The sequence below is a fragment of the Blennius ocellaris genome (genome assembly GCF_963422515.1).
Source record: "Blennius ocellaris genome assembly, chromosome: 11".
NCBI classification, from domain to species: Eukaryota; Metazoa; Chordata; class Actinopteri; order Blenniiformes; family Blenniidae; genus Blennius; species Blennius ocellaris.
The window spans coordinates 27,383,480-27,403,272 of record NC_137660.1 but is presented as its reverse complement, the minus strand read 5'-3'; the positions used below and the strand labels follow the sequence as shown (position 1 = coordinate 27,403,272).

Below are 19,793 nucleotides of genomic sequence, written 5' to 3'. Positions count from 1 at the left end.
GCTCTTTTAGTCTGCGGTAGTGGCTCCATGAGGCTTTCCTTTCAAAATAAGTCTTAGATCCTAGAAAGAAATGAAAATAAAAACATGAATTAATGCTTAAAAACAGTCAAAACTGCTAAAATGTCCAAAAATAAAGATAAAAAGCCTGAAAAGAGAAGTGGAACTGCTAAAAACAGGTATTTCAAACTTCATAACTCACTGTAAAACAACTTTTGTATGTTTCAAAGCTACTGCATATATGAAAATGCATGAGCGTCATTTTAAAGGTCCAACGTGATTCCAATTAGAGTTGAATTAGTGGAAAATGACAAGAAGTGACCCTGTTGGTCATAAAGGTTGATGAAACGTCGCCGTACGTGGCCCCCGGAGTTTGACGCTCATGATAACGTGTATTAAAAATCCCCCCCCAAGTGATTTTTGGTACCCCCAAGCGGTAAAGCGTCTCCGGTATGAAAGATAACACGACTCCACTCAGGCCGGGAGTTTATGCGGCGGAACAAAGCGGTCAAGTGTCCGCTTTGTAAATTCCCCCGACGGAAGTAGGAAACGGGAAGATGAAAGCCTCAAATGAGAGGAAGTCCTGTTTTTAATGGCTCGAGGGTCTTTCCCAAAGAGGCCGAGAAATTCACAATGGTCCCTTCTGTGTCGTCCCCCCCCCCCCCCCCCCCCCCCCACCACTGCTGCCCCGACTCTCAGCACAGGGGCAACTTTTGCCAAATAGGTTGGGGTCATATTGACGCGCAGCATTAATCACGTTGGACAGCGGCACTCTGAAGGCACGCTTCAGTAACACAAACACCGACGGCGAGGGAGTCTGATCTCGTGAATCCACGATGTATTATGGATTTAAGCGGGAAAAACAGACTTGCTGCTTCTCTGACTGCAGTTTTTCCGTGTGGAATTGTTGGGTTTTTCCCTGTAAAAGCAGCAACATGTAAGTTTTGGGTCTCCGCCACGGAGGCCGGTAGGATTTTTCCTCAGCGAGACGTGACTCTAAGGGTACGTCCTTTTTTTTTTTTTATCTACTTATCATTACTCTTACTGTAAATATTTTTGATAGTCACTGTATATAACATACCTCTATTTTTACCTGTTTGCACAATTCTTGTCTTTCCTACTCATGAGTGTCCTTAAGAGCAGAATGGAACAAGTACATGTCTCCTTTGTGAAATCAATAAAGGCCTATCTTATCTTATCTTATCTTATCTTATCTTATCCACGTGATGAGAAAAATTTTCTTTTTAAAAGACGTCCGTCCACACGTCACTATGAACTCGGCTCAACACGAGGCTTCGGGGCATGTAGTACACATGCCAGGCCTTTAGGGGCACTGTGACTCACCAAACACACCATAAACGCAGAAGAAGACAGAATACATAGAATTTTAGAAGTAGATTCTCATAAACCGCTTTATAATTCTAGTTCTTTAGGTTTATGGCCAAACTCTTCCTGCTGTTAGCATCATGTAGCTTCTGCAGCTCGACTGGAGTTTGTAGTCCCTGATTGTTGTGGTTAATTGATGACATCACAGGAGGTGGGGGTGCCGGGGTTTTAAAATCTCCCCACTCCCGTGTTAAAAAAACCCTGTTTTCACGCTTCTAAAAGCGCCTCGTGGACGACTAAAAGGCTAACCCCAGCTGGTTTAGGTGAGCCGGTCTCCCGGTGTGGACGAACCCCAACTGTCTGTGGGAACCGGGGAAACTGTGAACCACAAGTCTGGACGGCCCGTGAAGTCGTCTCCCACTGGACGTCACCGATAGCGGATGCGTACAGATGTTTAAAAACACGTTTCGACCCTTTAATAACATCGGCTGCAGTCGCCCGGGTTCCCCCTCCCCCACCCTCCAATCCACCCCCCGAGAGGTGAGTACCACAGGTGTGGGAACAGAAGTCCGCGGTGTCGGGTTACGCTGTGGAGCCAGAGGTCGGGGATGTAGGGGGGCGGAGGGGGGGCGGTGGGGGAGGGGTTGCATGCGAGGGGGAAGTAAGAAAGACGAGATTCAGTTTCGGATGAAGTCGATTCCAAACGGGGCTGAAATGTTAGAAGACGCGACGCGAACAGAGGAGCCTTTCACCGAGGCCTCCAAGCCCCCGAGACAGAATCTCTTTTATTCTGACCGCGAGTGTGTGTGTGTGTGTGTGTGAGAGAGTGTGTGTGTGTGTGAGCGGCAGCCCGGGTTTGGAGGGTGTAGAGGACATGCAGGCTGGGTGGATTGTTGGGTAATGAGTCACTGGAGCCTCCTTCAAAGTCTCCAACCCGAACAACCCGAGCAGGGAGGTCCACTGGAATCTGGAGCCCTGGATGGAAGAGCTGAGTGGGCAGCCACACACACACACACACACACACACACACACACACACACACACACACACACACACACACACACACACACACGCACGCACACGCACACAAACTTGTTGTCGCTCTCACCGGGGTCGGGACCGTTGAGGACGCTGGCCTCTTCAACAAAGGCTTCTACTGTCGGTCATCTGAAGGGTGTGTGTGTATATAGTGTGTATACAGTGTGTATACAGTGTGTGTACAGTGTGTGTACAGTGTGTGTCTCGCCCGACTTTCTATAAACGCGAGGCAATTTATTATCTTTCCGTCGTGAGCTGGCGGAGCCGTGACCGCCGCCTCACACACTCAAATTCCACCAAAACGCCACCGGAAATAAAACACTGACTGACTGTTAAAAGTCTGTTTTGCACAACGTCTCTGTTTATAATTTATTTTACCGTCATTTCTGTACGATAAACCGCTACTTTTTTTTTTTTTTTTTTTTAAACATGCTTTGAACCCTGCGGGACGACTCGCCTTTTTAAGGGTTAATGAGCTTCATGCCGCTGATACGAGGACGATGCGTTCAGGCGCATCACGTAACTCCGACATTTCTTTTTTTTTTTTCCCCCTTTTTAAAATTTGGTGGGTGCGGCTTATATTCTGGTGCGTTCAATAGTCTGCAAATTATATTTATTTATGTTTGTGTGTATTGTAGTTTGATCCGAGGCCACCTTTACATGTTTACATGTTTACACGTTTACAAACGACAATTCCTGAAAACTCCGGTTGCATCCGAAGGACGGTAGGCGGATATTTACATCAAAATTTGTGACTTTTTTTTTTCTTTTTCCCAGGATTCTGATTGGGTCTCGTGGCGTCATGCTTCTCGCTACACTGCCCCCTACAGGTTCGGCTGCTCATAGCAGCTCTGAACCAGGTGTACATGTGGGTCCGTGTAAATGAAGATTTGTTTTTTGTTTGTTTTATTAAAGGTAGACGGGGAAATATCAGTTTTTGGGAAAAACCCACTTGTTCTTTTATTTTGACAGTCACCGTCATAATCCATCTTGGTTTGTCTGTGTCTAAATGTTTCGTCTGTCTAATCGCCATTGTTAATGTTTACGTTTGTTCTTTGAGCACGTGTGTGTGGATAAACAGCACCGACTAGTGGCCATACATGAAAAACGTTTTTGGTCGTTTCCATGTAAACTGACATTGTTTTGAAAAGGTGACCGCTTCTGAAACGAAAACCCCCAAAAAACGAGTTTTCATTTTATAACTTTTTTTATTGTCATAAAACTACAAACAGGCAGTGCAAAGCCTGTAGAGGATATTAGGAATTACCTGCAAAGGTCACGTAGACCTGTGAGTCAACCTCACCACTTAATGACTCAGCAAATTAAGTGAATCATGAAAATCAAAAGTAAAAAAAAAAAAAAAAAAAAGTCAAAGTTGCTCATCTTGTTCGCACCACTAGACGAGCGACTCCGACTTGCCTGAACGTGTGAATTGGGCGAGAAAAACCAACGCTGTTATTAATTTCACCCGGTTTAATTTCTGCTGAGTCATGACAAGCAAAAAGTTATTTTTAATGTCGGTTGTCAATCAAAAGAAACGCTCCGACGTGAGGATTCGCAATAAAGTTATTCTAAGCGTGAGATTGTTTGAGATTATTTGACCTCAGCAGGTTCTTTATTGTGTAAAGTCAAGCAGAACAAAATACACAAAAGAATAACAACAACGACAACAACAAAACCAACAACCTGTTGGCAGCAACCAGGATTGTGTCACGTCTCTGTGTTTAATGCCTGTATAGGATTTCACACACACACACACACACACACACACACACACACACACACACACACACACACACACACACACACACACACACACACACACACACACACACACACACACACACACACACACACACACACACGCCAGCTGTGACCTCATGTCAGAGCTTTCGCTCTCCTGTTTATTAGATCAGTAGCAGCTGTGCCGGACGACAGTTTTTGTCTCGGGGCTCGTTTTACACGACAGCATTTTCAAATTAAAACGCAAAAATCTGCATTGGTAGTTTTATTTTGACAGTCGCCGGGATAACAATCTGTCAACTGGAACGTCCGTGTTCTCCCGTTGTCGATGTTTATAGCGTTTTGTTCTCCGTGTCTGTGTGGTTTCGCTACATCAAAGCAAACAACAGCACCCACTAGTGGCCAGACATGCGAACTGCATCGTTTTCAAAACACTGGTTATCAATGTACCGGGAGTGATTAGTACAACGACGTGAGGCCTGAGTTCAGTATAAATTTAAATGTACTAAATAAGGACGAAATAAAAATTTGACTTTATAGCCACGGTTAGTTGACATGTATTTATTAAAAGAAAATAAATATATTAAAACAGTTCAATGTCTTTCACAATGACATCAAAACATCAAATCTTTTAAACCTTCATTAAATAATGTCTTAATGGAAAATACTTTATTGGACCTAAAAGAACCTTTACTTCTTCACTAAATCATAAATTATATCTCCTGAACTCAGAACGCACCTTTATAATTAATTAAATAATCCCAGATTTAGTCACGCACATTGAATTCCCATTGTATTCACTGTGCTCTTATTGCATTTTGATTTATCGTGTTTAAAATTAAAATAAAACGAGTGACTGGAACGCAAACGTTTTCCAAAAAGGAAATTTTAAAAAAACCAAAAAAAACATTTAAAAACACAAACAAAGCGTCGTGGAAACGGAGCCCAGCCGGAGGATCACAGATCTCACGCTTCGTGTAAAACAGGATCGAACACGTCGGCTATATTTACACTCCTGTGTACATCCTCGTCATATAGGTCAAAGGTCACGCCTCTGGCTGTCACCACGAGTCATAAAAGGAAAAAAAAAAAAAAAAAAAAAAAAAAAGTTCAGGATGTAATTAAAGTGATGTATGTCGGCGCTGCTCCCGGCGCTCCACTTCAGGGGCGTTTGGCGTTGACGGGGTTTGCGGCGTCGCTCCCGCCCCCGGGCGAGCCAATGTTTGTCTCGTAAAGCCGCGGCGGGACAAGACCCGACACGGAGCCGCCGGCACGCCGGCCCCGGATCTCCTGGGAAAGTCCCACCCGGCCCTGGCCTGGCCCGGCCCGGCCTGGTCTGGCCTGGAGGACCACCTCCGCAACCTTTTCACTCCTAATTACATCACACGCCGTGGGCGGTTGGCACGGCAACACGCAGGGCAGGGCGCCGCCAACAAACCACACTTCTTTTTTTTTTTCCTCTCTCCTTTTTATAGCGACGCTAATTTCTGTCTGACTCATCGAAAGGCCAAATTTAATTGCTGATCCAGGTGGAAGTGAAAAGTTTGATGTTTTTTTTAAAAAAAATTTTCATCAGGATCCATCGGGACCAAAAAAACGCCGCTTTACTCTATTGAGTACAGATGAAGTCGTGAAATTTAGAGCGTATATTCAGCCACTTTCACCAGAAGCCAGAGTTTCAAGTGGAAAAAAAAAATCGTTTTTGTATTTTTTTGTTTCACGTTTCCACGGCAACGTCTTGAAAAACGACGTACGTTTTCATGCCGGGCCACCAGAGGGCGATGTCGTCACTCACACATATGCGTACAAACAATGATGCGCTATAAACATCAACAACGGGAAAACATGGACATTCGCCTCAAATAACTAGAGCGACACTCGGTGGAACCGAGTTAGCATCGCCGGTATGATAGCCGTTAGCGCATATCGATGCTAAATAGGCAGGCTACATCGCGGATTAGCTTCACTCGCGTGATAGCCATTAGCGTATATCGATGCTAGCTAGGTCGGTCAGGCCGCTACGTTACCGTGTGAAACGATGAGCAGGGAGCGTCTCCATGGCAACAGACGCTGATCTTCTTTGATCTCCTCCAATGAGGTTCTTTTGCAGTTTTATTAAAAAACAGTGATAATTTGGATTTAATTCAAAAACGGTTGGTCGCTAACGTCCCAAAATCTAATCGACGGGTCCCTGGCTGGTGACAAATCCTCCCTGAAGATTTCATGTGATTCGGGTGAGCAGTTTTTATTAAAAGCTGGTCACATACCGACATACGTGTAAATAAATAATAAAATACAGGCCTGGTTTCACTGGACTCTTTTAAAATGTTGCTCAGACTGTCTGCAGATGTTTTGTATTTTCTTTCTTGTATTTTTTTCCCCTCTCTCTCAAGTAAAAGTCTGCAGATGTTTTAAATTGTGGACTTCATTTTAATTTCTGGGCTTTTTTTTCAATTTCTGAAAATGTCTTTACTTGATCCTGTGTTGTTTCATGTATTCGCTTGGACGAAACGCTCTTAAAAAAACGATTTTTAATTAATGTTTTTTCTGGTTAAATTAAAAACAAAAAATTAACTAAAAGACATCTGAAATAACTGTCTCTGATCTTTGTTATTATAAATTTGGACCTTCTGTAATTGTGTGGCTGAGTTTTGGTGAAAAAAAAAAAAACTAGCTTTATAATTAAGTTATTTTAACATGAATATTGTGATAATTAAAAAAAAAACTTGTATTAATGACAGTTAAAGGGTTAAAACCAGGGTTTCTTGCAGTCACAGTCTCCCTTTGAGGATTTAATCTGACATCTTCTAATCTCAGGGAAATAAAAGATAAAGACAAACACTGCCTGGAGGTGCAGGAGACGACCAGACTCCCTCCTCCTCCTCCTCCTCCTCCTCCTCCTCTTCCTCCTCCTCCTCCTCCTCCTCGGCAGGGCGAGACGGGACAAGCCCAGACAAGTTCTCCCTCTTCACTCGCTCTTCTTTTGGGACGACAAACATCCCACGTCGCTCCTGCTGCCCTTCCACCGGAAGAAGCAAATGAAGCCGGACACGCCTCGGCCTGGGGAGGGAAACACTGGGGAGGTCAAAGGTCATGTCATGTAAAACAAATGAAAATGCATCAAACGTGGTTTTTTTTGGACTCAAGTTTTCCCAACTGGTTTGAGTAAAGTTTACGCCTCCAGTTCATCCAGAGTCATTGGGTCTCATGTCGGATCCAGAGCCGCTCCGGAATAAACTCACAAAACTTTAAAAAAAAAAGGGAAAAAAAGCCCAATTTGGATCGTCGCTCGTTCCACCAATGTGGATTTGCAGGCCAGGCGGCCGTTTCCACGACGACGTCATGTCGCAAAACTTCCGACGACGATGATGCATTTTTTTTTACACTTGTCTAAATGTTTTTATTCCGACAGCAGGTGGCTTTTTATTTTGTAATTTCCGTCTTTTTTGGTGTTAAACACCATATTTGTATTCATCCCGGGTCTCTGAAATATTACAAATAATTCCCTTATCGTAATAAAAATCGTCTAAATGTTTAGCGGACGTTTTTTGTTGTTTTTTTTTACCTTCCCCAAGTCGTCATGTGGGACGAGGCGAGCGTCAAGGGGTCAACCTCCCACCGATAGAACTGAAGCTCTCAGACCCCCTGCGAAGATGCCACACACCCACCAGGGCTCAAATGTGTGTGTGTGTGTGTGTGTGTGAGAGAGTGTGTGTGTGGTCGAGACGTTGATCTGGCAGCAGATTTCCACCATCTCAGGTTCGGCTTCTGGTTTCAGACACGGTGAAGAACGTCCTGGACTCCCCGCGCACAGAACATAGAAATCCTTTCTTTTGATTAGAAATATCACTTAGAATTAAGAATGAGTTATTTTAAATCCAGGGATGTTTTCCTCGGTCACAATTTCATTTCATTGAGGCGGCCGGACTGGTAAACTGGTGCCGTAATAACAGAATAAACGTGATGAAAATGTCTAATATTTCTACAAAAAAACCCTGAAGTAACGAGTGAGAATTACTATAGTAAATAACATAAATCCAATTAAAAACTAGAGCTGCACTCGGTAGAGTGCCACTTTTGTTTGCGGAAAGTTTTTGGACATTTCACTGTATTTTGCATTAAACGTTGGCTTAATGTAGAGATTTGAGTGATTTTTGGGGATTAAGCATGAAATTATTTCACAAAAATCCCTTTTTGAAACTTTCCCTCCATATCAAGGCAGAGGGAAAAGAAAAACGTTTAAAGTTTAAATTTAAAAAGATGACATTTAAAACGTTTTGCAGGTTCAAAGTCTCGCCGCTCACTTCACCTTCAAATCAACGTCGCCCCCTAGTGGCCGACAGACAGAACTGCACTTCTGTGTGGAAGATGAACGAGGCTGCAGACGTCCGGGTTCAAACTTTTTTTTGTTTTTTTTACTGTAGTGCTGCAGTACGCAACAGGGATGGATGGAAAAAAACAAACAAACAAACAAACATGGGCATCGTTGTGATTTTTTTTTTTTTGTGTTCCATTTGACGTGTCAGAGTAGAAAACAGGAGAATACAGAAAAGAAAAGAAATGAAGGTGTAAATAAAAAGCATTCAGAGTCGACGTCCTTCTTTGTGCTCTCCGATACTCGATCAGCAGTGGCAACGAGAGTGAAACTCAATGTTTAAAAAAAAAAAAAAAAAAAAAATAGTTTAAAAAAAACCAAGATCACAGATCCGGCTTCGTTTAGCACGACTGTAATGGCTTTCCTCACACACACACACACACACACACACACACACACGAAATGACGAACCTACACACACCCTGGGGGGGGGGCGACTGTCGCCCCTGGTCTCTGGCCGCCGGGCGGATTGGGGGTTTAGGAAAAGTCACGGTTAATAATAAATACATTCTCAAATCTCTTTTTGAAACAAGACCAATATTTACAAATCGACTCGAGGAAAAAAAACCAAAAATGTCCTTTACTAAGTGTTTACATCTGAAACAGTCAGACACACACACACACACACACTCCTTCTGGATTGACGTGTATTCCCTCGTGGCTCCGCCCCCCCCCCCTCCCCCCCCAACCCCCCCTGATTGTACACACTAGTGTCGTGGTCTAGAACCGAAGCGGTGCTTTTCTATTATTCCTCCACTCGCAGCACGAACAGGCACACAGATACAAGGACACTCTGGTCGGACTCTTTTGTCCCCCGTCCCCCCCTTGTCCCCCCCCCGGCGTCCTCTCGAAGCCGCAGCGTCACCTGAGACACGAGCGGCGCTCCCTGTAAACAAGTACTCTCTTGCCCCCACCCCCTTTTTTTTTTTATAAATACTGTTTTGGTAAAGTCGTCCCCCGTTGAGGGACGCGACCGGGGGCGCTTGACCGGAGACCCACCGGAGACCCACCGGAGACAAACCGGAGACCCACCGGAGACCCACCGGAGACCCACCGGAGACCCACCGGAGACCCACCGGAGACACACCGGAGACCCACCGGAGACCCACCAGAGACACACCGGAGACAAACCGATCCCACATTTCTACATCTTGTGTTTCTTCTTCTTCTTCTTTTTGGCTTCAGCGTTAAGGCCCAGAATCTGGAGTGGAGGGGGGGCGAGGAGGAGGGGGGGGGGCATCTGGCCTACTGTAGGTACCAACGACACACACACACACACACACACTCACACACACACACAGATAAACAGTATTGCAGGGCAATATAAAAGAAGACACTAAGGAATGGTAAAACATCCTCTCTGTCATTTTGCGAAAAAAAAAATCATTCTTCATCATACATTTTTAAATAGTTTTTTTTTTTCTTCTTCTTCTTCTATTTTTAAAACAACGTGCTCGTCTCTCTCTCTCTCCGGTCCAAAGTGCGTGGGTGCCGGTGCTGTTTCAGTCTGGCTACACTAGGGGGCGCCGTTTGCTCTCCGCAGGTGACTGACAGGTGGTGGCTGTGGCTGTGTTTATTGCTATATAGTCCGTGCTCCGCCCCCCCCCCACCCCCACCCTCCTGTGTTCCCGCCCCCCCTCCTCTGCTGATTGGAGTCTGTGCTTGGAGGAGGATGGCGGCGAGGCGGGAGGATGCCTCCCGGGGGTGGAGGATGCCTCCCCGGGGGGGGGGGGGGGAGGACGCCTCCCGGGGGTGGAGGACGCCTCCCGGGGGTGGAGGACGCCTCCTGGGTGGAGGCGGGTCTTTTTTAGGTGAAGACGTAGTTGAGGAGGAACTGCGACAGGAGGAGGACGCAGAGGACGAGGCAGTGGCGGCCGGTCAGCGACACGCCGTCGTCGGCGACACGCTGGCGGGCGAGCTGACGACTCAACGCCACGAGGTTCCTAGAGAGAGAGAGAGAGAGAGAGAGAGAGAGAGAGAGAGAGAGAGAGGGAGAGAGAGAGGGGGAGAGAGAGAGAGACATTGAGGATGAACAGGGTTTGACCGTCACTTCCCACTCCGTCTCAAAATGACCACGTTTATGTCTTTCTTTCTTTGCTTCTCCTGGCTGTTGGTCCAACATGTCCAACATTCACACTGAGACGTCTCAAACACATTCAGAGACACTGGACTCAGACCGGCTTTGAAAAAAAAAAAAGAAAAAAAAAAAAGGCCTTTAAATAACATTTTCGTCCCTCAAACGTCCGCCTGGCGTCTCCTGAGGACCCGAACCAGCGAGACTCTGAACCAGAGGGGGGACGGAGACTGACGTCAATGTGTCCAGGCAGACGTCCCAACGTAGTGGGACGTTAGCAGACGTCCCTCATAGTAGACGTCCAAAATAGTAGGACATTAGCAGACATCTCTCATAGGAGATGTCCCTCATAGCGGGACGTTAGCAGACGTCCCTCATAGTAGACGTCCAAAATAGTAGGACATTAGCAGACATCTCTCATAGGAGATGTCCCTCATAGCGGGACGTTAGCAGACGTCCCTCATAGAAGGACATTAGCAGACGTCCCTCATAGGAGATGTCCCTCATAGCGGGACGTTAGCAGACGTCCCTCATAGCAGACGTCCAAAATAGTAGGACATTAGCAGACATCTCTCATAGGAGATGTCCCTCATAGCGGGACGTTAGCAGACGTCCCTCATAGAAGGACATTAGCAGACGTCCCTCATAGAAGATGTCCCCTCATAGCGGGACGTTAGCAGACGTCCCTGATAGCAGATGTCCCTTATAGCGGGACGTTAGCAGACGTCCTTCTTAGCAGACGTCCCTCATAGAAGGACATTAGCAGACGTCTCTCGTAGGAGATGTCCCTCATAGCGGGACGTGAGCAGACATCCCTTATAGCTGACGTCCCTCAAAGCGGGACGTTAGCAGACGTCCCTCATAGCGGGACGTTAGCAGACATCCCTTATAGCAGACGTCCCTCATAGCGGGACGTTAGCAGACGTCCCTCATAGCGGGACGTTAGCAGACATCCCTTATAGCAGACGTCCCTCATAGCGGGACGTTAGCAGACATCCCTTATAGCAGACGTCCCTCATAGCGGGACGTTAGCAGACGTCCCTCATAGCGGGACGTTAGCAGACATCCCTTATAGCAGACGTCCCTCATAGCGGGACGTTAGCAGACGTCCCTCATAGCGGGACGTTAGCAGACATCCCTTATAGCAGACGTCCCTCATAGCGGGACATTAGCAGAAGTCCCTCATAGTGGGGCGTTAGCAGACGTCCCTCATAGTAGGACGTTAGCAGACGTCCCTCATAAAACCACCCGCGTTCATTTTCCTACCGTCCACCAATATACCTCAAAAACGAATGAGCTGATCTTCACTAAAAATAATCCCTAAACATTATTTTATTTGGCTCTATGTTGTTAAAATGCTTGTCCTGCCACTTTAAACGACAAGTGCATTGTGGGAGACGGACAGTGTAGTTTGTTATTGTCCACAGGCGACGGTTCAGACGACAAACCCGGAGGACAGAAGACAACATTGTCCTGCCTTGTGCTCTTTCAAATTAAGAAAATAAAAGCACCAAACCAAACAAATGATAAATGGATGAAATAAACAAACTTTTCCTCGTCACGTTTACCTCTGGATGTCCTGCTGCGTCTTCTGTATGGACGTGACGGACGCCTCTATCTGTGCGATGTCCTTCACCTCCTTACTGCACCGGGCACACTGGCTGGAGAACCCTGCGGCGAGGACGGACAAGCGTGAGACGGCGCCGCGCCGCGGGGGGTCGTCGGGAGAGCGAGCGCGAGCGCAAAAAACACGTACCTTCGTTGTCGGAGGACTCGTGGGTCGGCTCCGGCGTGCTGCTGCTGCTCTCCGTGTTCTGGCTGCAGCTGGACGGCTGGCTGCTCGCCTTCCTGTGCTTCCCGTTCACCTCCGCCTGCGAGCAAAGCAGAGGCGTCGCTGCAGGAACCGCAACCTGGGTGCTAAAGATGCTAAAGAAGCTCAAGATGCTAAAGAAGCTAAAGATGCTAAATATTTGAAATAAAGCCGCAGTGGGCATCAAGTGGGAGCGGAAAAGGTGCAAGTAATGCGATTTCGCTGGACGTCTCTCACCCTTCAGACATAAACTTATTGTTATATTATTGCTACCATTATTAGTAGTATTATACACTATTGCTGTATTATTGTTATTATTATTATATAATGCCTACTTCTAATGGCTCTGCCACTGCACCTTATTTATTTATCTTGCTTTGATCTCCTGCTTATTTCTAAGTGCCCATGTTCCATTCTGTGTTTTACTTTATGTCTTATACCCAGATATTTTTATATTTTTATTTTTTACTTCTATTTCTATTCTATTGTATTTTATAATATTCGTCGGTACCAGATTGCTGCAACAAGAAGATTTTCCTTCGGGGATGAATAAAGTAATTATCTATCTATCTATCTATCTAAACGCACATTAATTCATATTTAACATCGATCAGTCAGAAGCTCTGCCGCGTTCCGTACCTCTAAATAACATAAACATGAATTATTTGTGCCTGTCTCTTTAAGATAATTTTTTCATTTTATTTATACGTAGATATATTTTATATATTTTTTCAACCGATTAGATTTTTCTTTTACTTCGCTTATTTAGTTTTACTGCATTTCATTTGAATTGTTTTTATTTGACTTAATTTTTTCAGTTTAATTTGTTTGCTTATTTTTCTATTTTTGTCTTTTCTTTTATTCGCTTTAACATCGTCAACATGATTCTAATCCTAATATCCTTCTATTCTAAATAACTATTTTGATTTATTTTCACCTACTTTAGTTTAAATAGATTTAGTAGTTTTTTCCCCCAGCTGGTTTAATTAATTCTATTTGACTTTATTAGAATTATTTAATTTATTTCCATCAATTGAAGTTCGACTCTTTTAGATGTGAACGTTTGGACACATATGAATGTTTTAACATCTTTAAGAGGCGTCGCACAAATATTACCATCCCAGGAACGCCGCATGTTTTTGTTTTGTTTTGTATTATTATTATTATTATTATGTTTCTTATTTTTTGTCGACTGACTAGTTTGCAGTACGTACACAAAAAAAGCATATCGTTACGTGTGGAATCATGGGGAATTGTGTGTTTCTATTCAGATAAGATAACGGTTTCCCAACAAAACGTAAAAAAAATGCTAAATTTCTTTGAATGGGACCCGAGGAAAGAAATTCACACTTTTTCCACGTCGCCAAATTTTGAGCGAGCGACTCCATGTTAGTCTTAAAGAGCTGCCGCACTTGTCCTCTACATTTTTTAATAACGTGCAATATCACACTGTGCAATTATTCAATTTTACTCGATCCCATTTCCCATCCTGCTCTTTTATTTATCGTTCATATGCACCTTATTTTAAACGTTTGACTGTTTGCACTACTTTTTTTTTAAATATATTTAAATACGTTAGTTTTTTTTAAATGTCTTTTTTACCGGTTGCTAAGCAACGATATTTGCTTGCCAGTTGCTCACTGTGTGATGACAATAAAGAAAGTCTAAGTCTCTCTATATGGATTTTTTTTTTTCAAACGTTCACCAATTTTTTTAAAACTGCGAGCTTTCATATTTTGTAAATGTTGAGGCGCCGGACCTTCTGCTGTCCGGCCCAGCTGTGGCTGTAGGAGAGGCCGTTGTGCCGCCGCTGGCGTCTCTCCTGCGTCTGGATCACGCCGTCCTTCTCGAACTGCCCCCGGCAGAACTCGGGGTCCCACGGCCGCGTTCTGCCAAGACAACGGAGGAGAAACCTGGTGAGAACCTGCTTGGCGGCGTGGGGGAGGGGGAGGTTAGGGTCACTCGTACTCCATGTGCTTGTAGGTCCACTCGGAGGTGACGGCGTCCTGCTGGAAGAGCCGCGGCGCCCAGGGCTTCTCCCCCCGCTCCCTGGCCTCTTTCCTCTGCGCCTCCTCCAGGACAAACTTCTCCTGCGTGGCCCGGACCTGGTCCCGGTCCATGATGGCGCTGGTCACGTGCCGCCACAGTCTGCGTGTGAGGGGGACGCAAATTAGAGAGCACACGCAAAGCAACGTTGGTGGTTTTGGGCTGTCGGGTGTTTCAGAAAGTTTGTTCGGTGCATGCAGGTGCAATAAAATATAAAAAAGTAAAACAATCCCAATAAACTATCAGCCAAAGTAAAAAATAAAATAAAAAAAAATCATCATTAATTGATTTCAATGAATTTTGTCATTAAGAAAAAAAAAAGAAGTTTATCTTTAATTGAAAATCCCCAAAAAACAATCAATCGATTTCAATGAATTTTGACATTAAGAAAAAAAGGTTTATCTTTAATTGAAAATCCCAATAAACTATCAGCCAAAGTAAAAAAAAAAAAAAAATCATTAATTGATTTCAATGAATTTTGTCATTAAGAAGAAAAAAAAGTTGATCTTTAATTGAAAATCCCAAAAAACTATCAGCCAAAGTCAAAAAAACAAAACAAAAACACAATCATTAATCGATTTCAATGAATTTTGTCATTAAGAAAAAAAAAGGTTATCTTTAATTGAAAATCCCAAAAAACTATCAGCCAAAGTCAAAAAAAAAAAAAAAAAAAAAAAAATCATTAATCGATTTCAATGAATTTTGTCATAAAAAAAAAGAGACAATAATCCCAGTTTCAACATTTCAGTAAACAGGTTATAACTGGATTAATTGAAATGAACCGCCCAGGTTGTTGACTCACCTCTCGGACTCGAACTCCCCCTGCTGGTCGCCCTGCACCACTCGTCTCTTGAGGCGAGCGCCGCGGATGTCGGCGCTGGGGTTCCACAGTGTTTCCTGCAGGCCGGAGCGCTTCTCGTGGATAAACACCTCACCGTCCTGCATTTTCCACAGACGAAAAATAAATATTCAGTACAACCCCCCCCCCCCCAAAATAAGAAATAAAAATTAGGGATGGGTACCTTTCACATTTGAACCGATATGGTTGATAACGATGCAAATTTCCGGTGCTTTTGTGCATTTATGTGGTAATAAATGGTAATTCGCTTAATACATTTTTTTTTTTTTTCCAATTCAACATTTATTTCTCAATATGGAACAACGTCCAGCTGTTTATATTGTAGCATCGCAGTACTTTCACAAACATCTTCAACATGAAAACCCAAATTATAACAAATAAAAATCCATCTCCACATATTCCTAATCCTTTCCCCTGATGGTAGAGCTCTATAGATCTGTGACGGTAGATCCGAGGCTGTCAAATTGGGCACTCTTCAGCCTTAACAAAAATCTATCGCTAAACCCGGAGCTTCCTCAGATCACAAGTATTTCCCTTCGCGATGCTCCACCTTCCGACTGACATCATTACACTCTGAGATGCTGCGTTCAAGTCCGGCTCGGAAAATCGCCAACTCCTCCACTCCCTCGGTCACAAGGCTGCGTTTCGGTGCCGAGGCACTGCACGGTTTAATTTTCCGTGAATCGGTACTTCAGAGTACTGGCAGAATTATGTCTTTTATCTCTTCAGAGCTGATCTTCTCAATCGAGGCCTCGTGTCGCTGCTTCTACAAAACACGTAATTACCAACTCCGACTGATTCCCACCCTCCGCTGCACCCACGTCAGGCCTCACCCAGTGTCCGTCCACGGTGGCCAGGAGCTCCTCTCCCACGAAGATCTTGCCGCTGATGAGATTCACCGAGCAGGAACCTCCGAGGAAAGGCTGTGGGGGAGGGGGGGTGGTGGGGGGGTAGGGGCGCCACAGTTCAAGCTTCCAGGTAAAGACGGCTTCTCATCAGTTCCATTCACATCCACACACACACTTCCACTCCTCACTGATGAGATTTGCTGCCGATTTGTCTTATTTTCTGCTATTCGCTCTTTCAATTGTCAAAATCGTGTTTTTTTGCTCTTTGTTTTGTGTCCCTTTTGTTTTTGTGTTTGTTATCATTGTTGTGCTTGTTTTGCTTTTTTGTTTCGTTGTTGTTGTTTTTTGGCCTACCTGCTAATTTTACTCTTGCTAGATAGTGATGTTACTGTCTAGATAGAACTGCGCAGGCTGGTTTAATCTCATGACGTTAGTGCTACATATATATATATATACATATATATATATATATGTAGCCCTAACAAGGGTATTGTATGCATCTCCCCACCAAGTCTATCTCTCCGTCTTTCTTATCCTCTCTTCTATCCTTTCACCCCAACCGGTCAGCAGAATGGCGCCACCTCTGAATCTGTTTTTTCCTTTCCAGTGTCACAAACAAACCTGCTTGCTCATGTGGATATGTTGGGCTTTTCTATTTTCTCTATAAAAGCACATTGGAATGACTGTACTGTATTCAAAAATGTTCTTTTTAATAATAATAATCACAAAGAAAAGAGGGTTTCTCGTCGACACGCTGTTGCGCTGGAGCGAAACGCACCTTCAGCTTGAACTCCAGCTCCGTGAGGCATTTGGTTTTCTCACACTCGATGGTTATTTTCCCTCCCAGCTCCAGAGTCATCGTCCCATAGACGATACCTACGGGGGGACGACGGGGGGGATCAGGTGCTCGTGTACAGTCACGAGTATAAATTACAATAAGTGAATCATTTGGTCAAACTCACTTCACTGAGGGGCTGAAGACCAATAAGTAATTACATCATAAAGTCAAGATAACTAGACATGGGTAACTAGATATGACAAATCTGTCATTACAATACAAGTCTTGCGATATATGATTAATTTTACAGTGAAATATGACCCATCTCTCGGTAGCAGTAAGGATTCAAACCCGCAAACACAAGCTTTGCCTCTTTCCACTCCACTGCCCCTCTTTTCTACCCCTCGTTAAAAAAAAAAAAAAAAAAATCCGAACTTGACCCGAGTGAGGAAAAAGCACATTCGTTTTTTAATCTACGTTTCTCTCAGGACTGATGATTTATGGGAAGTAAAAAGATTATTTCATTTCCTTGGGCAGAGCGATGAGCTTGCATATTTCAACCCTGCGTTGCCGAAGGTAGCGCTTCTGTCCTGAAAGGCCGTTTAGCAACCGGATCGATTTTCTGGTACAAAATGTATCTTCACTGGGATAAAAGGAAAATATGATGGGAGGATTGAAAGTACATCCTGTTCTCGTGATGATGTCCCCTCATGCTGCTCAGTCTTTTGAAGAACAGATTTGTTTTTTGTGTCTTTTGTCCTTTAAGCGTGAGCCTTTTAATCTCATTACCATTTAATTCGTGTACAATTACATTTCCTAACCTGCGTTTATCACCCAAACATGAAATTAAAATCGCAAATCGACTTGACAGTGTTGAAAGGGAGCCGTGAAGGTGAATTAGCTACTAAATAGGTCCCTGCGGCGACGCCCACTTCAGTGAAAGGACTCGAAAAAAGAAAAAAAAAGGGCTGCATTACCTTTGCAGTGCGCGTAGGGCATGGTGATGACGTACTCCTCGTCCCTGCTCAGGAACAGCAGCCGGGCTTTTCCGTCCAGGATGGCGGAGAGAGAGTTTCCTGGCGAGAGCAGCAGAGGTGTGAATCCAAGGCTGCGTCTCAATTCTCCCCCTTAGCCCTTCATCTTACCCCTACCCCTTTGAAATGTGCGTTCATGAGGGTCTGAGGGGTGAGGGGAAGGACTATTCACCCCTCTAAACGGAGCTTCTACAGATGCACACTTTAAACAGAGGGGTAGGAGGACATGGCGCCGAAGGACTTGCATTTCACATATATAGACGCTTCTAAAGTTCTATAAACCTGTTGTGTTTTATACCAGTAAGAACGGCAGTAGCGCTGCCGTACGTAGCTTCTGTGTGTATTTGTTTGGTAGAGCCCGTGTTTATAACATTTTATTATTACACTGTAGAGTTCCAAAGTCTTCTAATATGGGTGTTTCGAAAACAGGGACCCCCGAGCAAACAAGGAAGCTCCTCCGCTTTCACATGGTGAATGAGGAAATATTTCTGAAGTCCAAATACGGCGCAAAAAAACTGAAGTAATCCACATCTCCGTCTATTTCTTCTCCTTGGTGGGGGAAAGGCGGAAAACGAAACAAAGCAGCCAAGCTGCTGCAACACGTTGAATTTGGGACGGCGTGACGACGCTCCTGCTGGAAAATCAACAAACATCCGTGGCTCAGCTCTGCTGATGTAACGGCGCCGGGTTATGATGTCATAACTGTGAGACGGGGCGAGAGGCGGAGGGGGGTCCCAAATCTAAGGGCTGAAACTGCCTTTGCCCTCGTTTTGGAGGTGGCTAAGGGGTAGGCGGAGGGCTAAGGGGTAGGTGGAGGGCTAAGGGGGAGGCGGAGGGCTAAGGGGTAGGCGGAGGGCTAAGGGGTAGGCGGAGGGCTAAGGGGTAGGCGGAGGGCTAAGGGGTAGGCGGAGGGCTAAGGGGTAGGTGGAGGGCTAAGGGGTAGGTGGAGGGGTACAAAAGAGAATTGGGATTGGGCCCCCAGTCGACGTCTGCGAACAGAGAGGCGAGGGCGAGCGGCCCGCGGCTCACCGTAGAACTTGGACTTGGCCAGGATGCTCCCGTTGATGGAGAAGCCGTCCTTCCGGTTGCAGACGTGAAAGGCAGAGATGGGCGGATGGTGGGACACCTGGCGGGGGAACAAGAAGGCGTCTGAGACCCGTCGGCACTTTTTTTTTTTTTTTATTACATTTGCGACATTGCGCTCTGTGTTAGGGGGGGGGTTGATTTATCACCTGCTCGGCGATGTAGAAGGTGCAGCTGTCGGTCTCGGGATGAAGCCAGCAGCAGCGAAACGTCTCCCCCAAGATCGGATTGTAAGGCTTTTTAAGACCCTGGGAAAATATGCACAAAAAAAAAAACCTGGGTTAGTATGAGGAAATACTCACTACTTCCTGGGTCGGATGGATCCGAGATAAAACGACCAGGCGATCTTCATCGACCACAATCGAAATTAAATTCAAGGAGTTATCAGATTCCTCTCGATACATCTGGAGCCCAAAAAAGAACCCGGCTTCAAAAGAAAATTGCTGAGTCAGCTCAGATTAATCTGGAGACACTATCTGCTGGTTCATGATGGCCGTTTTGACTCTCCTCAGACACGGAGGAGATAAATCCCCCCCCCAAAAAAACCCATGAAACAAGAGGGAAGCTTCAGTCGACAGATTTACTGCAGAGACTCTGAACAGACGAGTAAATGAACTATTGATGGTGCTGGTTAAAGGCTCAACGGTGACGTAGCGAAACGCTTAAAATCTTGTAAAAGAAGCCGTTGAGATAATATTTCACGTTGGAGTTGATGTTGTCATGTAGACCAGTGTTTTTCAACCACACTGGTGTTTCCATGAGATCTAGTCAGGTATGCCGTG

At 44.9% G+C, this 19,793-nt stretch overlaps 1 protein-coding gene across 2 annotated transcripts in view; it reads right to left on the bottom strand.

Moving 5' to 3' along the window:
* Positions 1 to 10,125: 10,125 nt before the first annotated feature.
* osbpl5 (oxysterol binding protein-like 5) overlaps positions 10,126 to 19,793 on the bottom strand; it is a 53,046-nt gene continuing 43,378 nt past the window's right edge. For both annotated transcript variants that reach the window (XM_080505494.1, XM_080505495.1), the window contains 11 exons: positions 19,161 to 19,259; positions 18,958 to 19,054; positions 17,872 to 17,970; positions 16,895 to 16,992; positions 16,102 to 16,191; positions 15,212 to 15,348; positions 14,332 to 14,511; positions 14,123 to 14,252; positions 12,310 to 12,424; positions 12,122 to 12,224; positions 10,126 to 10,422 (listed from right to left, as the gene is read on the bottom strand). In XM_080505494.1, coding sequence (XP_080361620.1) covers positions 10,287 to 10,422; positions 12,122 to 12,224; positions 12,310 to 12,424; positions 14,123 to 14,252; positions 14,332 to 14,511; positions 15,212 to 15,348; positions 16,102 to 16,191; positions 16,895 to 16,992; positions 17,872 to 17,970; positions 18,958 to 19,054; positions 19,161 to 19,259 — 1,284 coding nt within the window. In that variant the 3' untranslated portion in view covers positions 10,126 to 10,286. The remainder of the gene's footprint in view (positions 10,423 to 12,121; positions 12,225 to 12,309; positions 12,425 to 14,122; positions 14,253 to 14,331; positions 14,512 to 15,211; positions 15,349 to 16,101; positions 16,192 to 16,894; positions 16,993 to 17,871; positions 17,971 to 18,957; positions 19,055 to 19,160; positions 19,260 to 19,793) is intronic.